Below are 22093 nucleotides of genomic sequence, written 5' to 3' on the forward strand. Positions count from 1 at the left end.
GTTAAATAAGATCTATGTATTGTGTAAGTTTTGAAAATGAAACATTGCTCTAATTTTTCAGTGTGCAGCCCTCAGTCCATAAAGTTTTGACACCCCTGATTATCCCATAAATCAAACATGACTCGATTTTGTCCGTCTACTGTAACGTCTTACATCATCCTCAATAACAATGTGGTGTCCTGCTTACATAGGGTCAGACAAAAGGAACACAAATACAACGTACCACGTAACTAAGTCCAGCACTCTTTACACCCAAACTGTTGGTAATGTGACACCTTTAGTAAGAAATACAAAAATGGTTAGTGCATTGCCATCCATCCATTCATCCATTTTCTACCGCTTGTCCCTCTCGGGATCACGGGGGCGTTGGAGCCTATCCCAGCTGCACTCGGGCGGAAGGCGAGACAAGTCACCACCTCATTACAGGGCCAACACAGATAGACAGACACCATTCTCACTAACATTCACACACTAGGGCCAATTTAGTGTTGCCAATCAACCTATCCCCAGGTGCATGTCTTTGGAGGTGGGAAGAAGCCAATGTATCTTATTAATATAACTGTCACCTCCAATTCTATTTGTTTTGTACAATATGTGTAGTAGGTTTTGATGATTGAGTCGGTCAATAGGAATTCTTACTTGATCGAACTTGCCAGGCGAGCCAGGTTTATTTAAATGCCCATATGGTCTTGCATGCCTGATGATATATTTTGCCAGGCTGGGAGTTTGATACATGTGCCCTACAGTGATATACATTTTTGTTTTATTATTTTATATCCTTTTTTATATCTTCTTCTTTCTTTTTACAGGCTTTTTTCTCAGATGGACCCAACAGACTCGCCACTTAGAAGAAGTCCAGCAGGAAATTAGGAACATGGTCATTGAGTCGGGGAAGACGGCACTCAGCTTTTGACCATTGAAGATGCATAACTGATGTATTTATAAAGAATAATGTTAGAATGTGTACATTGATGTGCAGTTTCATATGATTTTTGCATAAATACAGTGCATCTTGAAAGTATTCAAAGCGCTTCAATTCGTCCATTTTTTATTTTACAAATGTATTCCAATATTGAAAACATTCCTTTTGGTTTTCAAAATTCTACACACAACACCCCATGATGACAACTGATCATCTTAAGATGTTCCTAAAGCTTAATTGGGTTTCCACGTGTAGTAAATTCAGTTAGTTGGACTTTAGTTGGAAAGGCACACACATGTCTATAAGGTCCCTCACTTGACAGTGCATGGCAAAGCACAAAGAATGATATCGAAAGAATTGTCTGTAGACCTGCGAGACAGGATTGTCTCGAGGCACAAGTCTGGGGAAAGATATATAAAAATATCTGCTTCCTTGAAGATCCCAATGAGCACAGTGACCTCCATCATCCATAAATGGAAGAAATTCTGAACCAAATGGACTCTTCGTAGAGCTGGCTGGCAATCTAAATTGAGCAATTGGGGGAAAATGGCCCTAGTGAGGGAAGTGACCAAGAACCCGATGGTCACCCTGTCAGAGCTACAGCATTCCTTTGTGGAGAGAGAAAACCCTTCCAGGAGGTCAACCATCTCTGCAGCAATCCACCAATCAGGTCTGTGTGGTGGAGTGCCCAGACAAAAGTTAATTCTTGGTAAAAAAAAAAAAAAATGCCCCTGAAGGACACTCAGACCATGACAAAGCAAAATTATGTGGTCTGATGAGACAAAAATGTGACTCTTTGGCGTGAATGCCAGGTGTCATGTTTGGAGAAAACCATGCACCATTCATCATCACCATCCACTGTTTAATTTCATTTAGACACGCCTCCAAGTGTCTACAATCTGGTGTGTTGGTCAGCTTTATTGGCATGTCGAGTTGGGTGTCATTAGCATAACAGTGAAAGCACACACCATATTTGCGTATGATGATGTAGATGCTGCAGAGTGCAAGGCCAAGAACCGAACCCTGTGGAACTCTGCACGTTACCTTAACATACTCCGAGGTCATGTTGTTATGGGAAACGCACTGCATCCTTTCTGTAAGATAGGAGTTAAACCAAGAAAACGCTAAGTGTGACATACCAATCAATACGTGTTTTGATACATTCTAATAAACATGGATGACGCATCAGCATCCATAGTTAGCCAGGTAGAGAGGTAGCGGTGTGACAGACCTCTTAGTAGGCACCTCAAATGATTTATATTTATCACTTAGGGTTAAGGTTTTCATTGTATTGGTGCTACCCCTTCACCCCTTTTATGGGGACGGGCAATATGTGCATTCATACAGTGAGAAGGAGATGCCTTGTTAAGCAGGAAAACTTCATCTGGTTTGAGCCAGGTTTCGCTGAGAACAATGACGTTAAGATTGTTGTCTCAAATGACCTCATTAACTTATATTTTGGGAGACAATGATCTGATGGTTAAAAAGCCCATACCTATAGTATGGGCTTTTTTGAGGATTTTTTGTCAATGTTATCCGGAGTAGTGATTTTAATAACGTTACGTTTATTTTGTGTAGTGTGCCTTAAATAATTTCGATCTTATCTAGGAAATGATATGATGGGGATCTTGAGATTATTTGCCTGGTGCTGCGATAGATTTAACGCGTCATTATTTGCCACCTCTGTAGAATGCATGTTCACCTTTGGCACAGTCACTACAAAAAAAAACATGTGAGTTGTGTATTATTCTAGGAGAAATGCTATGTGTGCAGGAATAAGGCATGTGTGAACACGACAATTCGGTCAGCTGGGCTCAGCAACAAGTCAATGTAGTAGTAGTAGTAGTTGTCACTGTAGCTTCTTTATTTTCCTGCTCTGCTGACTGAACCCATCTGACTGGCAAGATTGTGGTTCGATGGGTAGAACGGCCATGCCAGTAACTTGGGTTCGATCCCCGCTTCCACCATCCTCGCCACTGCAGTTGTGTCCTTGGGCAAGACCCTTAACCCACCTGCTACGAGTGCCAGCCACACTGGTTTAAATGTAACTTAAAATATGTACCTGATGAGTTTCACTCTGTAAAGAGCTTTGAGTCTCTACAGAAAAGTGCTTTATAAATATAATTCACTTCACTTAATTCACAAAAATGTCTCCGAACTGTTAAACAGTTACAACAAAGTATCCCATTTTGAACTTATTTTGGAAACTGTTAGGTGCATGTAGTTAGTATAAAAATACATGTTCGACAAGGCTATCAATAGTTTTCAGTTAGATGTACTGCATTTGAAAACTATTGTTTTTGTTTTAGTGAAATATATTGACTGTCTTCTTTTTATTGTTATCCTCTTTTAACAGACAACCTGTACTACTTAGATTAAAGCGCAACACTTTAAAGCAGGAGTCACCGACGCGGTGCCCGCGTGCACCAGGTACCCCGTAAGGACCAGATGAGTAGCCCGCTGGCCTGTTCTAAAAATAGGTCAAATAGCAGCACTTACCAGTGAGCTGTCTCTATTTTTTAAATTGTATTTATTTACTAGCAAGCTGGTCCGCTTTGCTCGACATTTTTAATTCTAAGAGAGACAAAACTCAAATAGAATTTGAAAATCCAACAAAATATTTTAAAGACTTGGTCTTCACTTGTTTAAATAAATGCATTTTTTTTTTTTTACTTTGCTTCTTATAACTTTCAGAAAGACAATTTTAGACAAAAAATACAACCTTAAAAATTGTTTTGGGATTTTTAAACACATACCGGTATACTTTTTTACCTTTTAAATTCCTTCCTTTTCTTTCCTGACAATTTAAATCAATGTTAAAGTATATTTATATTTTTTAATGTAAAGAATAATAAAACAAAATTAATTTCATTCTTCATTTTAGCTTCACGAAAAATATTTGTGAAATATTTCTTCAAACGTATTATGATTAAAATAAAATAAAAATATTCTGGCAAATCTATAAAATCTGTAGAATCAAATTAAAATCTTATTTCAAAGTCTTTTGAATTTCTTTTAAAATTTTTGTTTGGGAAAATCGAGAAGAAATAATGATTTGTCTTTGTTAGAAATATAGCTTGGTCCAATGTGTTATATATTCTAACAAGGTGCAGATTGGATTTTAACCTATTCAAACATGTCATCAAAAATATATATTTATTGTAAGAAATCATCAAGATGATCAGTGTATCCACAAAGATAAATATAATTAATTATTAATAATAACATAGAGTTAAAGGTAAATTGAGCAATTTGGCTATTTCTGGCAATGTATTGAAGTGTGTATCAAACTGGTAGCCCTTCGCATTAATCAGTACCCAAGAAGTAGCTCTTGGTTTCAAAAAGGTTGGTGACCCCTGCTTTAAAGATAGGAAATTAATCCTTGCCGCACGTCACTGAAAGAGTACAACGTCTTACAAGTTTCAACTGTGACATTGGTCCTCATTAACCTTTATCTGTACAATATATTTGGATGTAAATGTGTGAATCAACTACTGCTGACAAAGAAATAAAAGCTTAACATTTTGTTAATAAGAGTTTTACAACTAGACCCAATTTCAAATTTTTCATGTCAAACCACACTAAAATTAATTTTTTTATTTTTTTTTTATTAAACCATGTTAATGACAAGTTTTTATATGAACAAAGGTACTCTTTTTCTGACTATACAGTAGTGCTGTCAAACAATTATCAGATAAATCACATTTTTGAATTTGGATTCTTTAATATATCGCCCTAATTAAAATAAAAAAATACACCAATATTGGGACACAAATGCAATTTTATTGTCAGAATGTGAGACAGCAACATTTGTTAAATGTGTTACTTGAATGGAATTCATTTATTTGTTTAAAACTTGGTGTAGCAGTTTTAGACAAAGTCCAGTCAGGGTGTATTTTGTGAAATTTGCCAGCGAGCACACCGACCAGCAACCTCAGGTAACCACAGATGAGGTAAAGGAGTATGTGGCGTGAAAATGAATTGCGAAATTAATGTGTACATGAATACTGTGCTCATTTTTTGTGATTAATCACAGAAGTTGATTGTTAATTTTAACAGTCCTACTATGAATCCATACAATTTCTGTACAATCATTTACTTTGATTGGGGATTTGAGGCTGATTTCTGTTTAGCCAAGTGAGTAAATAACATTTACTTACTCTAAAAATGTTATTTCTAGTCCAGTGGTTCGTAACCTTGTTGGAGGTACCGAACCCCACCAATTTCATATGCTCATTTACCGAACCCTTCTTTAGTGCAATAAATAATAAATAAACAAAAATTTCAAATTCAAGGCAAAGTTATATGTTTTTTTTTTTACTGCTGCACAAAATGAACCGTGCATGAACATCTACTTGTTCAAAGAACAAAACCAACACAGTGCATGAACTCACAACAAATTACACAGCTGCAAATCAGTGTGACTTCTGCTGTGGCTTTACCTTGGCAAGTGCCACTCTCATGTCATTTGAAATGAAAAATTATAAAATGAATTATTTATTTATTTTTACAGCAAAGTCTGTTCCTTGTCTTCGTTTTCCACCCAGACATACAATACTAGTACACAGCTCAAGAGAAACAATATTTTTTGTTATTGTCATTGTAAGTCGGCCAAAACACTTATATTGGAAAATAATCTCTTGGAAGTGACAGCTGTCATTTGATTATAATAATAAAACATTTTTAATTTGTTTTTTAGTCAGGTTTGGGACAGTTGTGCTCACATGTGCTCCACTGAATGCTCAAGGAGTTTTTACGTTTGCTCACGCATATGGAAAATTAGAGGCAACATTGTTTGAGGGTATCCATAATACGCCGATAGGGAGAAGTTTTTATTTACACAATGAGTCGGGTGTGTCTTGACCTCCGCGGCGGAGGCTCCGCCGAACCCCTGAAGCCGACTCACTGAACCCCTAGGGTTTGATCGAACCCATGTTAAGAACCACTGTTCTAGTCCCTCCACTAGACTTCTCTCAATAAACAAGTTTATAAAAAAAAAGGAAAGTTTATATACATTTTTCAGTCTTGCATATGTTTGCATGCATTCAACTAAAAAAACTATACAATGAAAACAAACGCATGTTCAAACTGTACGTCTTTGTTCCAATCTTTAAAATCTGCATATTTTGGAGTTATTATCCTACCTTTCTAAACTTTTCTGTTTTCTGAACATACGGCACATTATCAGTTCAAGGCTATATAATGGACACGCCTCCCAGTCCTGTTAAGCTCAGCTAAACGCTTCACAAAGCAAATCCCTGTGCACAGCATGTCAGCATTATCCTGTTTAGGCAAGAGGCACAAGTGAATGTAAAATGTAGACAAGAACCACAAAGCCCTTCGTGATTATCTACAACTAATGCTGTTTTGGGGGTGAACCAGCTTGGTGGACTTGTGCACATTTTACACAGCTTTAAAAATTTAAGCTTTACTGAGCTGTGTCTTTAGTTTAACTGTTTTTGGTCAGTTTTTAAATTTAAACAACTTTCATACAGTGTTCCTTTGGAACACGGCATACACATTTGTTCTTCTGTCAGCATGCTCATAGTTCAATTGACTTACATTCCGTAAGGACTGCTACTGGCCATGCAACCTGGAGGTCGAGTCTATGTTTTGGCGGGTCTGGGTTTGTCTTGCCAATATTTTCGCAGCTGGACTCAGAATTTGTTCTGTCGCAGCTTTGGCTCTATTCATGGACACTTGAGCAGGTGGAACAAGAATGAGAACTGTAATTCACCACCAGCTCAGGAAAACCCTCGTGTCCTTATCACAGGTAAGACATCTTACCCTAGCGCCCATTGACTAAAGGAAGGCTTTTTTAACCATACACATTTCATCCTAACACTAACCCTGAACCTAATCCTCTATTAACTGTTGTACTTGTATACTACAAAATATGATTTGTTTAAAATGAACACATTTACTTAGCTTTCTATATTTTGAATAAAATCCCAACTATAATAGTTCAAATATTTGTAGTACAAGTGGAATGCTGTACACATGTGCCGTTGTTTTCACTGTGCTTCAGCAGCACGATGATATTTTTGGTCATCACAAGGCTGAGGGATTAAAAGTGCAAACTGATTATTGTTATTTATAGAGGTAAATGTATGTCTTTATTATTAAATATTTTTTTGACACTGAATTTGTGTTACTGAATTATTTTCTGTTTTCAATTTTATGAAGTCAATTTTTTCACCTCAAATTAGGATAATTGCATGTATATACAAAGAGTTCGGTTGCATAAATTCAGTGTAAAAAAAACCCACTCAGTGTTAAAAACAAAACAAAAAACATTGCTAATCCAGACACAAATCAATCTCTATACTATCATTTTTGTTGAAGGATTACAATTTAGAACATCTTGGATCTCCTTTTCTGTCTACTCATCATATAAAGTGTATTAACAACACTGATTTAGCTTTTTTACATATATAAACACATAAGGCTGGCTTTTCCATCAAATCGGTGCCTTTGTTGTAACTCTCTCAAAATAAACGTAAATGTTTGTCCTTTTAAAACTCTACATCTAATATTACTCATATCGGCCTACTCAAACTCTGTATTGGTTTAATTGAGTAACAGGACTGAAAAGTAACAAGAGTGAGTTTTAGCATAGAATTAGGAAATATATGAACTACAAAAGCACACTGCCAGACCCTAACTGAAAAAGTCCTTAAGCAGACTGTGAGCAGGATCAGCACCGAAATGTAAACAGGTGTATCCTTTTCTAAAATGTAGATGAACATTTGCCAATAACCTTTTCAGCTGTCAATAGCGTAATGAAACAAACAAAGTAAAGCCTCCTCTCAGTAACTGTCTTTGTCTCTGTGGGTGGAGGTGGAGCCACTAGCATACACACACGAGGTGACGCTCGTGTCGTAAACATAGCGTAGTAGAAATGATCGGGATCAGCTCCAAAATGTAATGACTTGTTTCTTGTCCCATGTCTGACATTTCCAGGAAGTTTCATGAAAATCCGCCCTCAACTTTTTGAGTGACCTATAATGGAATGAAAGTAAATGTATATTGTATGTACTGTATGTATATTCATAGCCATCCAATACACAGAAAAATAAAAGAAGGGACCTTATTGCCGGCCTTCTGGTGGTCTGAATAACACAATTTCATGTTGACCATGTGACTTGTGGAATATTTTACATTTATCAGAGGGTGTAATGGGTTCAGGCACAGATATGGTCAAATCTGGCCCACAACATTATTTTATGTGGCCTGCAAAAGCATGGAAATAATGTGCATCAATAGAGTATTTTATCTTTCTTACTAAATGTATTTGTTCTTTCCATTTTGACAGAAAAATAAAAAACTTAAAGTTAAAGTACCAATGATTGTTACACACACACTAGGTGTGGTGAAATTTGTCCTCTGCATTTGACCCATCCCCTAGTTCCCCCCCTGGGAGGTGAGGGGAGCAGTGGGCAGCAGCAGTGGCCGCGCCCGGGAATATATGGACTGCATAAAATTGCATATCTTTTCAACTTAAAAATTCTGAGTGAAGAACAAATATGCTTTTGCACACTGTATTGCAAAAACTGTTTGTAAGAATAAATATAAATACTTAAATATCTGGTTGTCACCTTGACTTATGACTTCAAAGCAAGTTATCCATGAATTTGTACATAGAAAATATCAAATGATCAAAAGCATAAGCAATTGCATAATAATATCATGAGGTGATGATACATTTGTATTTAAATTGTATTTACTGTTACAAGCGGCCCTCTGAAAGCAACCATAAATGCGATGTGGCCCTCAATGAAAATGAGTTTGACATCCCTGTGTTAGGGTAACAGGACTGAGTGAAAACCCAAGAGCTTGACCAAAGTGTACATTTTTGCTAACTTGTTTAAAAAATAATAATAATAATCCAAAGTGTATTATTACCATTTCAGAGGCAAGAAGAGTAAACAAATGCTAGTTATTCAATGTTCAAGGTAGTTAAATCAAAAATGTTGTTTTTAAAGCAGCACTATGTAACTTTCAACCTTCATACAATATGTTCATAACTTTTGGAATGATACAGCCATTGACTTACAACTAGTTGAATGGCACCTCTGTCATGGTCTGGGGGAAGGGCCGCACAAAAAAACTACAAATGTGCAGACTGCTTCCCTCCCTCTTTCCACATTTGTTAAAAAGACGGAAGTCGATGCGAACGCCTACGTGCAATTACTACTATCATGGCAGTCATACCAAAGACTGTAAAAAATGGGACCCATTACCTTCCTGCTTGACACTCAGCATCAAGGGTTGGAATTGGGGGTTAAATCACCAAAAATGATTCCCGGGCGCAGCCATCGCTGCTGCTCACTGCTCCCCTCACCTCCCAGGGGTGATCTCGGGTGATGGGTCAAATGCAGAGAATAATAATTTTGCCACACCTCATGTGTGTGTGACAATCATTGGTGCTTTAACTTAACTTAAAGTAGCTACAAAACAACAACCAAAAAAAAGAAAAAAGGCAGGCTATCCCTGAATTGATTGATTGATTGAAACTTTTTTTAGTAGATTACACAGTTCAGTATATATTCCGTACTATATTGACCACTAAATGGTAACACTCGAATAAGTTTTTCAACTTGTTCAAGTCAGGGTCCACGTTAATCAGTTCCTCAATAAAAGGACAGTCAAGGATCAACATTGGCCCGGCTTTCACTTGCTGGCTCGAGCTCAAAGACAAGGAGGAATTTTGGACTGATACTGCCTTGGCTTTGTTCCTGCTTTAATAATAAGTTCCTTACAATGCTCAAATCAAAATGATAATGCTAACGTTTGCTATCAGACACTTTCATGGTAGCAATAAATATCCACCAGCTTGATAGTTTTTAGTTGCACACTGACACGACAAGCCACACAACAAACTCAAAAGTACTGTATAAAAGAAAAACAATCCAATGACTGCAAACCGCAAATATGAAGTTTTTTTCACTGTTTGTTTCAAGTTTATTCACAATACCATATAACAATTACAGTAGTGGTGAAATGTCATCATTTAAAGATGTAGGTACGTGAAAGGGTCCCCCAAATAAGCTAAAAGAAGCTTTTGACAGGGGGTCCAGAGGACAGTATATATATGGAAAGATGAAACATGGTTGCAAGCACAACAACAAAAAACAAAAACAAAACAACGCTATATAATAAACACAAGATAGTAGTACCAAAGCAAGCATACACATACATACATACATACATTTATACAACCATGCAAAACCCAACAGTAGACTACCCCACATGAGGCATTACAGATAGGTGGTTAATAGGTAATTTTTCAGTTTCTTTTTGAAGTTTGAGTAAAACATGTAGGTTCCTACTGTGGAAAGATCAGTCATACTGAATCATTGCGGTATTGTCGTGTCAGTCTGTATGTACGTGACAGTAGTGTCTGACGATTTACAACACCTTGCACTGGTCCTCATGAGAAATGTGGTCTTCCTTTGGGCAAAACACTACCGCTTTGGCACCGCCAAAATCAACCAAAACTGAGAGTTCTAAATTGGGGCTTTAATTTTGCAATTAGATCAATGCGCACCAATATATATATACAGTCAATGCTATTGTGTGTTTACATATCTATTTACAAATACTGTAGCATTGATTCTGTAGAATAGTCCATCAAAACTCACTACAACTTTATGATTTAAATGAAGACTGTCAAAAATAACGAGTTAACTTATGATTACATAAATTGTGTTTACATACAGATTAATCAAGCAATTTATTTTAACTGTACATGCTGCTTTACCTTAACTGTGGATGGTTACCTGGAAGATGTATTGGGTGGTCAGTGATCAGGTCAATGCATACTTGTTATGTAGACCCCAAAAAAATCATAATACGACACTTCCCCGTATGACATTATGACCATAAAATTGTATTTGTGTCCTACTATGAGGCTCTTTTTTAAGTTAATTGGAATTTAAATTATTAATCCAAATGCAAAAATGTGATTAATCTGATTGAAAAAAAAAATTGCATTTGGTAGCACTGATTTAAATATTAAACCCCCTTGATTGCAGGTGGGCTTGGACAATTAGGTGTGGGGCTCGCGGAGTTACTTAGGTGAGTATTTTTTTTTTACTTTGAAAAAAATCCCAGTATGTTTGAAAACACTGATGGCACCATTCCTCAATTGTTGTCCAGGAAGCAGTATGGAACAGAGAATGTAATCTTGTCCGACATAAAGAAGCCCCCGCCTCATGTTTGTAAGAGTGGTATGTTCATTTTCTTCCATCTAGGATTAATAAATGCTAACTTAGAAGTTAATAAGGGGCCTCTTAGTTCTCTCTCTGCTTTAGGTCCATTTGTATATGCTGATGTGTTGGACTACCAACATCTCAGAGAACTGGTTGTAAATAACGGCATCACTTGGCTGGTGCACTACAGTGCTCTGCTGAGTGCTGTCGGGGAGGCTAATGTGGCCTTGGCGCGCAAAATCAACATCACAGGTCAGCTTAAATGTGCACTAGTGTTACATTCGTCACCTTTTTTAATGCACTCACAGCTCTCATTTTCTGTTAAGGTCTTCATAATGTGCTGGACTTGGCTCTGGAGAACTGTCTGCGCATCTTTGTGCCCAGCACCATCGGAGCATTTGGTCCTTCTTCTCCTCGGGACCCTGTGCCTGACCTTTGTGTCCAAAGACCACGCACCATCTATGGGGTGTCCAAAGTTCACGGCGAATTAATGGGGGAGGTAAATTCGTTTTAAATCACTATTGAATCTGATTTTTGTTCACACAGAGAAACAAATCAATACGTTTCTTCTAGTATCTTCATCATAAATATGGATTGGATTTCCGCTGCTTGCGTTACCCGGGAGTGATATCTTTCAACACACATCCTGGGGGAGGCACAACAGGTATTTCTTCCTCATCGTCATCTGAATGTGTATCAGCTTCTTCTGCTGTGGGAACATAAGACACTAATTCCAAATTTTTTCTTCATCAATAAGAAATATCTCTGTAAAACCATTCAATTTACAAAACCCAAAAGCCGTGAACTTGGCACATTGTGTAATTTGTACATAAATACAGAATACAATGATTTACAAATCATTTTCAACTTATATTCAATTGAATGGACTGCAAACAAAATATATTTAACGTAACGACCTGGTCGCATGGTGATGGGGGTTTCGTTCTCCCAGGGATGCAGACGGGCATTGGACACATCGTGCAGGTAGGAAAATTGATTTATTAAGAAGTAAATCAGACTTTGACAAAAACTAAAAGAGCTAGCATGGGAGCTACAAAACAAAAGGAGCTTAGCATGGAAGCTAGCAAAAGGAAAAAAGGGCCTAACCTGGAAGCTAGCGGGTAGCGAGCAGGAAAACAGTAGTCGTTACGTGTTGTACAAAGACAAAGTAGGAAGCAAGACAGACTGACGGGAGAAGGCAGGCTAAATAATGACAGTAATCACAAAACAGGTGCGCGTCAGGAGCAAGCGGCCGGCTAAAATAATGAGTAACCATGGAAACCGAACTGAGAGGTGCACAAGCAGGAACTGAAGGAATCCAAAACTAACAGAAAACACAAAAAGATTCAAAAATCTAAATCAAAATATGATCCGGGCAGCGGATCGTAATATTTAGCCTCTTAAAGCCCAAGCTGTTTGTTTACATGCTTTTTTTTATTTCTCTTTTCTATTTGGGCTTTTTGCACCCTAATTAGAATAAAAACTAGAAATCATCTTTTTATATGATGTACTTAGTGAGATGATTTGTAGAGACATGCTAATTTTTATTTTTACACTTTTTTTTTCCAAAGTCCATTCTATGCTACATTCTTCTGACACCACCAGATAGCAGTGTAAGTGTCCATATGTTGGCATAAGACCCCAATTCAGTAGCGTACACAATTTTGGAAATAAGAGCTAAAAGGGGCTGTCCACGCATGTGGCCAGTAAGGCCTTTAGAGGTTTTAATGTTTGAACTGAGAAACTTAATTTTTTGTTGCAAATAATCATTACCTTAGAATTTAATGGCAGCAACTAATTGCAAAAAAGTTGTCACAGGCATGTTTACCACTGTTTTACATGGCCTTTCCTTTCAACAACACTAAGTAAATGTTTGGGAACTGAGGAGATTTTTTACTTTTCAGGTGGAATTCTTTCCCATTATTTCTTGATGTTAAACAGTTCGTATTTTAGGCTTCATAATGTGCCACACATTATCAAAAGGAGACAGGCCTGGACTACAGGCTGGCCAGTCTAGTACCCGCACTCTTTTACTATTAAGCCACGCTCTTGTTACCCGTGGCTTGGCATTGTCTTGCTGAAATAAGCAGGGGCGTCCATGATAACGTTACTTGGATGGCAACATATGTCCGTAATGTCACTGCTTACGTGCAGTGATTTCTCCAAATTCTCTGATCCTTTTGATGATATTACGGACCGTTGATGGTGAAATCCCTAAATTCCTTGCAATAGTTCGTTGAGAAATGTTGTTCTTTAACTGTTCAACAAATTGCTCACGCATTTGTTCACAAAATGGTGATCCTCGCCCCATCCTTGTTTGTGAATGACTGAGCATTTCATGGAAGCTGCTTTCATACCCAATCGTGGCCCCCACCTGTTCCCAATTAGCCTGTTCACCTGTGGGATGTTACAAATAAGTGTTTGATGAGCATTCCTCAACTTTTTCAGTCTTTTTGCAAGTTGTGTCAGCTTTTTTGAAACATGTTGCAATAAATAACAAAGTTTTCCAGTTCGAACGTCAAGTATCTTGTCTTTGCAGTCTGTTCAATTGAATATAGGTTGAAAAGGATTTTCAAATCATTATATTCTGTTTTTATTTATGATTCACACAACGTGCCAACGCCCTGTGATGAGGTGGCGACTTGTCCTGGGTGTACCCCGCCTTCCGCCCGATTGTAGCTGAGATAGGCACCACCAAAGGGAATAAGCGGTAGGAAATGGATGGAAGGACAACATGCCAACTTCACTGGTTTTAGGGTTTGTAGTTCCCTAATTTTTAAAGGGTGCCTATTTTTATAAGTATAGTTACAATGATGAATCTTCCTGTTAAATAATGTTCAAGTATTTGGGTGTCAGTTTGCACGCAGTTTCTGTTTGCGGGCTTTTTGCAGTCTGGGCATGTTGTTAATATTTGTGACATTTTCCCAGTTTTTCAAGACTGTCTTGGTTATCGTACGTCCAAATCTTGCATGTAACAAATTAAACCATTTGTCTGCGTATAATTCAGCGGAATACAGTGCACAAACAAAGTATCTCTGATTTGGTTGAGACATGAAAGTTCATTATGGCTTCTTATTGAACGTATGTTGAGTTTCTCCATAGTCAGTCAAAAATGTTATATGTGACAAATGGAGTATTTTACACTACCTCCAGGATTTTGCAGGCTTTTTATGTGACGGTTGCGGCCTAAAATGTCTAAACCCGCAGATGTATTTCAGAAAAGTTGCGATAAGTGTGATGTTTTGAAGTTTTTCGTTCAATGATATTAAAATTAGCCCTGTGATGAGGTGACGACTAGTCCAGGGTGTACCCCGCCTTCCGCCCGATTGAAACTGCGATAGGCACCAGCGCCACCCGTGACCCCTAAGGCAGGGGTTGTCAAATGGGGGTACGCGTACCTCTCGGTACTTGAAAGTATGCCAAGGGGTATGTGAGATTTTTTTTTTAATATTCTAAAAATAGCAACATTTAAAAAATCCCTTATAAATATAATTATTGAATAATACTTCAAGAAAATATGAATGTAAGTTCATAAAGTGTGAAAAGAAATGCAACAATGCAATATTCAGTGTTGACAGCTAGATATTTTGTGGACATGTTCCATAATAATTGATGTTAAAGTTTTTTTTTGTGTGAAGAAATGTTTAGAATTAAGTTCATGAATCCAGATGGATCTCTATTACAATCCCCAAAGAGGGCACTTTAAGTTGATGATTACTTCTATGTGTAGAAATATTTATTTATAATTGAACCACCTGTTTATTTTTCAACAAGTTTTTAGTTATTTGTATACATTTTTTTCCAAATTTTTCAAGAAAGACCACTACAAATGAGCAATATTGTGCACTGATATACAATTTAATAAATCAGAAACTGATGACATAGTGCTGTATTTTACTTCTTTATCTCTTTTTTTCAACCAAAAATGTTTTGCTCTGATTAGGGGTTACTTGAATTAAAAAAATGTTCACAGGGGGGTACATCACTGAAAAAAGTTTTGAGAACCGCGTGGCGCAGTGGAAGAGTGGCCGTGCGCAACCCGAGGGTCCCTGGTTCAATCCCCACCTAGTACCAACCTCGTCACGTCCGTTGTGTCCTGAGCAAGACACTTCACCCTTGCTCCTGATGGGTGCTGGTTAGCGCCTTGCATAGCAGCTCCCTCCATCACTGTGTGAATGTGTGTGTGAATAGGTAAACGTGGAAGTAGTGTCAAAAGCGCTTTGAGTACCTTGAAGGTAGAAAAGCGCCATACAAGTACAACCCATTTATCATTTATTTAACCACTGCCCTAAGGGAATAAGCGGTAAAAAATGGATGGATGGATGGAATATTAAATTAACTTGTAATTTTATAAATTTGTTATCGTTGTTTAAACCAATTCCTTGTAACCTTAAACTAGAAAATCACAAGATGTCAACAAAAATCGGAGAGCAAATACTGCATTATTGCTTTACCTGTTTTATACCACACAAACTTAAAAGTAGAGTTTGGGGAATTTTTTTTCAGGAAGTTGCAGCAAATGTTGTGATGTTTTGAAGATTATCGTTTTTCAGTAACATTGAATCAACTTGTGAGTGTGACAGACTAAGCACTCGCAACTTCTTTATTCACAGATTATGCCATTCAAATCTTCCATGATGCCCTCAGCAAGGGTCACCATGAGTGCTACTTACGACCCGATACCCGTCTTCCTATGATGCACATCTCTGACTGCCACCGTGCCACTATGGAGTTCATGCAGGCTCCCGAGTGCCAGCTCTCCCTTCGTACCTACAACATTGCCGCCATGAGCTTCACTCCAGAGGAGGTGGCCCACGAAATCCGCAAGCATCTCCCTCATCTTAAAGTCACCTACAATCCAGACTCTGTCCGTCAGACCATCGGTACGACTTAAAACATCTGGGTAACACTTTAAAATAAGTACACACTGTCAAGCATTCATAAAGCATTAGTAAATACTGAATTCAGAATTATAAAGCAAATTTCTGAAATAAATACACTGCAAACTATATGCCACTTGCCAAGATTTTAAATTCAATTTCTAAAACGTTCCCTTGTTTTAAAAGCGTTTTACTTATTTTTAGTCACTGACTTTACATAATAATCTTCATTTTAGCATAAATAATTTTATTTTGGGGGGTATTGTGTGTATAATTTTTAGGACAAAATGAATATATTCCATTTTGGAATAAGGCTGTTACATAACACAATGTGGAAAAAGCAAGTGGCTGTGAAAACTTTCCAGATGCACTGTATTTATATCTTAAAAGTCCTGCTAATTTCTAGATTTAAACAAATCTCATTTTAGAATGTCCTATCATGTAAAATGAACAAGTTGCATGGACAGATAATTACACTAGTTTTTAGTAATTTTATGTCATATCTAGTCCTTTTTTACCGTATGTTTCGTCAGCTCTTTATTGCAGTGCACTCATTGATACGCAGTCCATACACACGTATATGTTTTACTCAGTACTGTATTAACATTTGCATCCATAAACAACGTAATGCTTGCCTTTTCTTATCTTATAAAAGACGGTGTTAGCATTCCTACATAATACTTAGGTATTGTCAATGGTTTGTTAGATTATTTAGAAAGTGTATGTGAGAAAGACTTTTAGAGACATTTATACATACACATCCAGTATTCAGACTTATACGTATGGTTATTTTTGTCTTTATAAACTGCATACTAATGAGTGTTCATGTCGGGAATATGCGTTATAAATTTGGAATTCAGTATTTACTGATGATTTTTTAATACTTAATATTGTTTACTTATGATAAAGTCTTACCAACGTCTGCTGTACAGGATATACAACAATGTGAAAGGTTGAACGTCATTGGCTGTGCTGTTATGGTGTGTCTTTTGCAGCAGACAGCTGGCCGGTGAGATTTGACGACACCAACGCCAGGAGAGATTGGGGCTGGGAGCCAGTGTTTGGGCTGGAGGAGCTGGTGTCAGATATACTGCACTCCATTCAGGACAAGTGTTTGCCAGTCAGTTAGCAATATCTGCGCTATATAGACTAACTGACTTTGTTTCACCTTGAATTATTGTGCGGAACTCCTTAAAATTGACTAAATGAAGAATAAGCACACACAGACACACACACACACACACACACACACACACTGCATATTAAGACTGTTTTTCAGGAATTACATACTGTCGAGTTACATACTCATCTGTGCTGTTTTATTTGTTGTTGTAATTGAAAATTGGTATGGAAAAAAAAAACAATGTTATTTTTAACTTGAAAAGCTTTGGCTGTTGAAATTGACTGTGATGGTGTGCTTAAACCACACTTGCACCTCTGTTTTTGTTATTAATCTTTTTTAAAGGGTCTTTCATCCAGAAAACAAAGTAAAAACAATTAATCCAATATAGACATCCAAAAGTTAAAACAAAACTCTTTTTATAGAGAATAATTACATGGACTGTCAGCATTTTTAGACTTAGACAGACTTTATTGATCCACAAGGGAAATTGTTCCACACAGTAGCTCAGTTACAAAGGATGGAAAGTGTAAGGATGGAAAGGATATTGCAGGTATAAATTAGACTAAAAATGTACCGTAGTAGCAATATAAAATTAAACATATATGTAATATTTACATATTATATATACAGTATATAATAGAATAGAATAGAATAGAAAGTACTTTATTGATCCCTGGGAAAAATTCTGCAATAATATATATATATATATATATATATATATATATATATATATATATATATATATATATATATATATATATATATATAACGTTTCCTGATATACTATATTATTATATTTGTATATAATATATACAATATATAAAAAAATCTGTACTATTGATAATATATTTATTTATATCTGCACCTTATTGGTCTTTTATCTTGCAGTTCAACGAGCTATGCAACTAAATTTTGTTCTTATCTGTACTGTAAAGTTTAAATTTGAATGACATTAAAAAAGAAGTCAAAGTCTAAGAAGTCTAAGTCTATTCACAAGAACAACTGAGGACAGCTGTTAAGCGCCAAATTACCCTTGTTTGTTTAGCGTTACCAGAGTGGTGCATTCGGTGACAGTATGGAAACACGGACTCTCTTTGACCCTTCAACTTTATTTGTCTCCATGGTAGGTTTTTTTGCAACAGTACTTAGTAAAAAAAGTACAAAGACTAAGTCCCCTCATGTGTTTAGTTGTACTAAATTTGAGGTAATAGTTGAAAACAGAGACAGATTTTTGGTGTGTGAAAACCAAAGTAAAGGATGCTGTACCAAACTAGTAATTGCAATTTATTTCCAAGTTTTTTTGTGAATGCTGGGAGGTCTTTGTCCCCTGCTGTCACCAAGCTAAAGTTAATAGACAACTTGAGCACAATTTGTTAACACATCGTAATGTATCATCACAACACCCTGGTACAATACAAATGGCAGTGTAGAAGATTCCACCATTGCATCAGATCATCCCTTTTCTGTTCATGATAATGTCTGTGGTCAAGCACCCAAAGTCCAATTTCTCCTAACAATTGTTTGGACTGAAAAAATATTAAGTTACACGTTAAAGTACCACTGATACACACACTGACCACACACACACTGGGTGTGGTGAAATTACCTTCTGCATTTGACCCATCCCTTTGTTTCACCGCTTGGGAGGTGAGGGGAGCAGTGAGCAACACCGGTGGCTGCACTCCGGAATCATTTTGGTGATTTATCCCCAACCTTTGATGCTGAGTGCCAAGCAGGGAGGTGATTGGTCCCATTTTAATAGTCTTTGGTATGACTCGAATCCATAAACATTGCTTTTTAATCATTTTGTGATTCTCTCTGGTGTTGTAAGGCATACATTTATAATGGGGCACAGATCCCCCGCAATAATTATCTAAAGTGGTCCTATTATGCAAAATTAACTTTCAATACCTGTTGGTAGCTGTTTTTGCATATTTGGGAACCCCATAAATCCTGTGAATTTTAAATCGAACCATGGAAGCATGGCAGAGATATTTATAAAACAATCTTGCCTTCATCCAAATTCGCTCCAAACAATTCGTTTGGAATTTATGACTTTGGTGATGTATTTTGCCTGTGTTAGTCAACAGATATCTCCATGTATGGTCGAGGTTTATCCAAAGAGCTCTGTGCGAGTCATCCCTTTTTATTCAGTTGTAGTCCAAAGTTGTAGTCAATAAGGCCCTTATTTTCCTTTATAGGCCTATACTGAAACCCACTACTACCGACCACGCAGTCTGATAGTTTATGTATCAATGATGAAATATTAACATTGCAACACATACCAATACGGCCTTTTTAGTTTACTAAATTGCAATTTTAAATTTCCCGCGGAGTTTCTTGTTGAAAATGTCGCGGAATGATGACGCGTGCGCGTGACGTCACGGACTGTAGAGGACATATTAGCGCAGCACCATTTGCGGCTAAAAGTCGTCTCTTTTCATCGCGCAATTACACAGTATTCTGGACATCTGTGTTGCTGAATCTTTTGCAATTTGTTCAATTAATAATGGAGAAGTCATGGTAGAAAGATGGAGTTGGGAAGCTTTAGCCTTTAGCCACAAAAACATATGGTGATTCCTTGTTTAAAATTCCCGGAGGTGAAGCTTTACTATGGATCAGAGCGGTCAAGCGAACATGGATCCCGACCACTTGTCAACCGGCAGGTTTCGGTGAGAAAGTTGTGGTAAAAAGTCGCCTCTTACCGGAGATCAGCTGAGCTTGCGCCGTTCATGCAGTTGCCGTCGACTTCCCTCAGACACTGGCCTCAAGACACCCGTGGACACACCCCTACGACTATCAGGTACTATTTGATCTCACTAAAACACTAGCAACACAATAGAAAGATAAGGGATTTCCCAGAAATATCCTAGCAAATGTGTCTAAAAACATCTGAATATATGCAATAGCCTTTTTTTTTTTTTGACAGCCTTTTTTTTTCTAGTCCTTTGCTATCAATATCATCATCGCTCAAATTAATAGGGAAATTGTTGTTTTCTCGGTCCGAATAGCTCTTGCTGCTGGAGGTTCCCATTATAAACAATGTGAGGACGTGAGGAGCCCTCACCCTTGTGACGTCATCGTCTGCGACTTCCGGTAAAGGCAAGGCTTTTTTATCAGCACCAAAAGTTGTGAACTTTATCGTCGATGTTCTCTACTAAATCCTTTCAGCAAAAATATGGCAATATCGCAAAATGATCAAGTATGACGAATAGAATGGACCTGCTATCCCCGTTTAAATAAGACAATCTAATTTCAGTAGACCTTTATCCTCTTGTTGTGGGGCAGACTGGCTCCTACGTGCACATGCGTGCTAAAATCCTCCACTGTTATCATTTCTAATACCAATTAGTGTATAGTTTTAACTTATATCTGTCAGTGGACTCCATATAGAGGCGCTAAAAACTACAAGATGGCTGACGGGGTAGAGACGCAGTCAAAAGAGGCATGCCCTGGAGGAGGACTTCAGCCCGTAAATGAGCCCACCCACAAAACAGCAAATTCTAAAGAGACAGTCAGAAAGCGGCTTGAAGAAGTTCTGTAAAACATATTCTGTGCACAATTTAGACCAAAGAACCACTATCACATGTGATGTAGATCACAAGGAGGTGTGGGGGGGAAGAAATCACAGTATGGCCCCTTTAATAAATCTTATAATATTTACTTCAATGTATCATTGATTCATCAAATCAACCATTAAATCATGCAATTAAATAGGTATCAAATTATTGAATAGTGACAAGAAGTAGAAAATGGATTAATGAAAATGATTATCCATCCATCCATCCATCTTCTTCTGCTTATCCAAGGTCGGGTCGCGGGGGCAGCAGCCTAAACAGGGAAGCCCAGACTTCCCCCTCCCCAGCCACTTCGTCTAGCTCTTCCCGGGGGATCCCGAGGCATTCCCAGGCCAGCCGGGAGACGTAGACTTCCCAACGTGTCCTGGGTCTTCCCCGTGGCCTCCTACCGGTTGGATGTGCCCTAAACACCTCAAATATTAAAATCATTTGTTCTTTCTATCTTCTCCTGCTCCTGCACCAAACACTAAATATATCAATTTAATAAAGTTAAATACAAAAAGGCAACAAGAGTATCCTACACTTCTCTTTGTACAGCAAATCTGTACAGCAGATAAGGGCATCTACATCAACAATATGATTTGCCAGAGTGGCTGGACAGGACATAAAAAGAAAGATTTAATCATCCATCCATCCATTTCCTACCGCTTGTCCCTTTCGGGGTCACAGGGGGTGCTGGAGCCTATCTCAGCTGCATTCGGGCGGAAGGCGGGGTATATCATAAAATAACAAAATAAATTACAAAAGGATTAGCTGATTAGATGTGTGTTTAAATCAATGACACATAAGTTAACACAATTATGTATTTACTTCTATTGATAAATAATTAATAATACATTTCAGCAAATATTTGAAAATGTATTTACTTGTTATATTTTTCCTATTTGGCCCTCCATAAAGCATAGACTTGTTTTAGTTTCTTCCCCTCATCCCTGTCCAAAGTGTAAATTAAAAATAATTATCCAACCATCCATCCATTTTCTACCGCTTGTTCCTTTCGGGGTTGCTGCATTTGGGCGGAAGGTGGTGTACACCCTGGACAAGTCGCCGGGCCAACACAGATAGACAGACAGCATTCACACTAACATTCACTCACTAGGGCCAATTTAGTGTTGCCAATCAACTTATCCCCAGGTGCATGTCTTTGAAGGTGGGAAGAAGCCGGAGTACCCAGGGGGGACCCAAACAGTCACGGGGAGAACATGCAAACGCCACACAGAAAGATCCAGCGCCCGGGATTGAACTCAGGACCTTTTGTGAGGCAAATGCACTAACCGCTGTTCCACCGTGCTGCCTAAAATAAACTAAATAAATAGAATGGTGTACCCCGCCTTCCGCCCGAATGCAGCTGAGATAGGCTCCAGCACCCCCCTTGA

General features: G+C 37.7%; 2 protein-coding genes across 13 annotated transcripts in view; both read left to right on the plus strand.

The window, feature by feature from the left end:
* The window catches only part of zgc:154055 (uncharacterized protein LOC556036 homolog), a 49772-nt gene extending 48751 nt beyond the window's left edge, over window positions 1–1021 (plus strand). For all 11 annotated transcript variants that reach the window (XM_061895601.1, XM_061895602.1, XM_061895603.1 and 8 more), the window contains one exon: window positions 810–1021. In XM_061895601.1, coding sequence (XP_061751585.1) covers window positions 810–913 — 104 coding nt within the window. In that variant the 3' untranslated portion in view covers window positions 914–1021. The remainder of the gene's footprint in view (window positions 1–809) is intronic.
* Window positions 1022–6219: 5198 nt separating this feature from the next.
* Window positions 6220–17847, plus strand: tdh2 (L-threonine dehydrogenase 2). 2 transcript variants are annotated; one of them, XM_061893734.1, is made up of 8 exons: window positions 6220–6695; window positions 10960–11002; window positions 11084–11154; window positions 11239–11388; window positions 11463–11635; window positions 11710–11800; window positions 15750–16019; window positions 17012–17847. In XM_061893734.1, the coding sequence occupies exons 1-8, from the start codon at window positions 6509–6511 to the stop codon at window positions 17143–17145; spliced, it is 1119 nt and encodes a 372-aa protein (XP_061749718.1). In that variant the 5' UTR covers window positions 6220–6508; the 3' UTR covers window positions 17146–17847. The 2 variants fall into 2 exon arrangements, with proteins under 2 accessions (XP_061749718.1, XP_061749717.1); XM_061893733.1 differs by having other exon boundaries at window positions 11084–11388.
* The last annotated feature ends 4246 nt before the right edge of the window (window positions 17848–22093 follow it).

This window comes from Nerophis ophidion, linkage group LG03, assembly GCF_033978795.1.
Source record: "Nerophis ophidion isolate RoL-2023_Sa linkage group LG03, RoL_Noph_v1.0, whole genome shotgun sequence".
Lineage (NCBI taxonomy): Eukaryota > Metazoa > Chordata > Actinopteri > Syngnathiformes > Syngnathidae > Nerophis > Nerophis ophidion.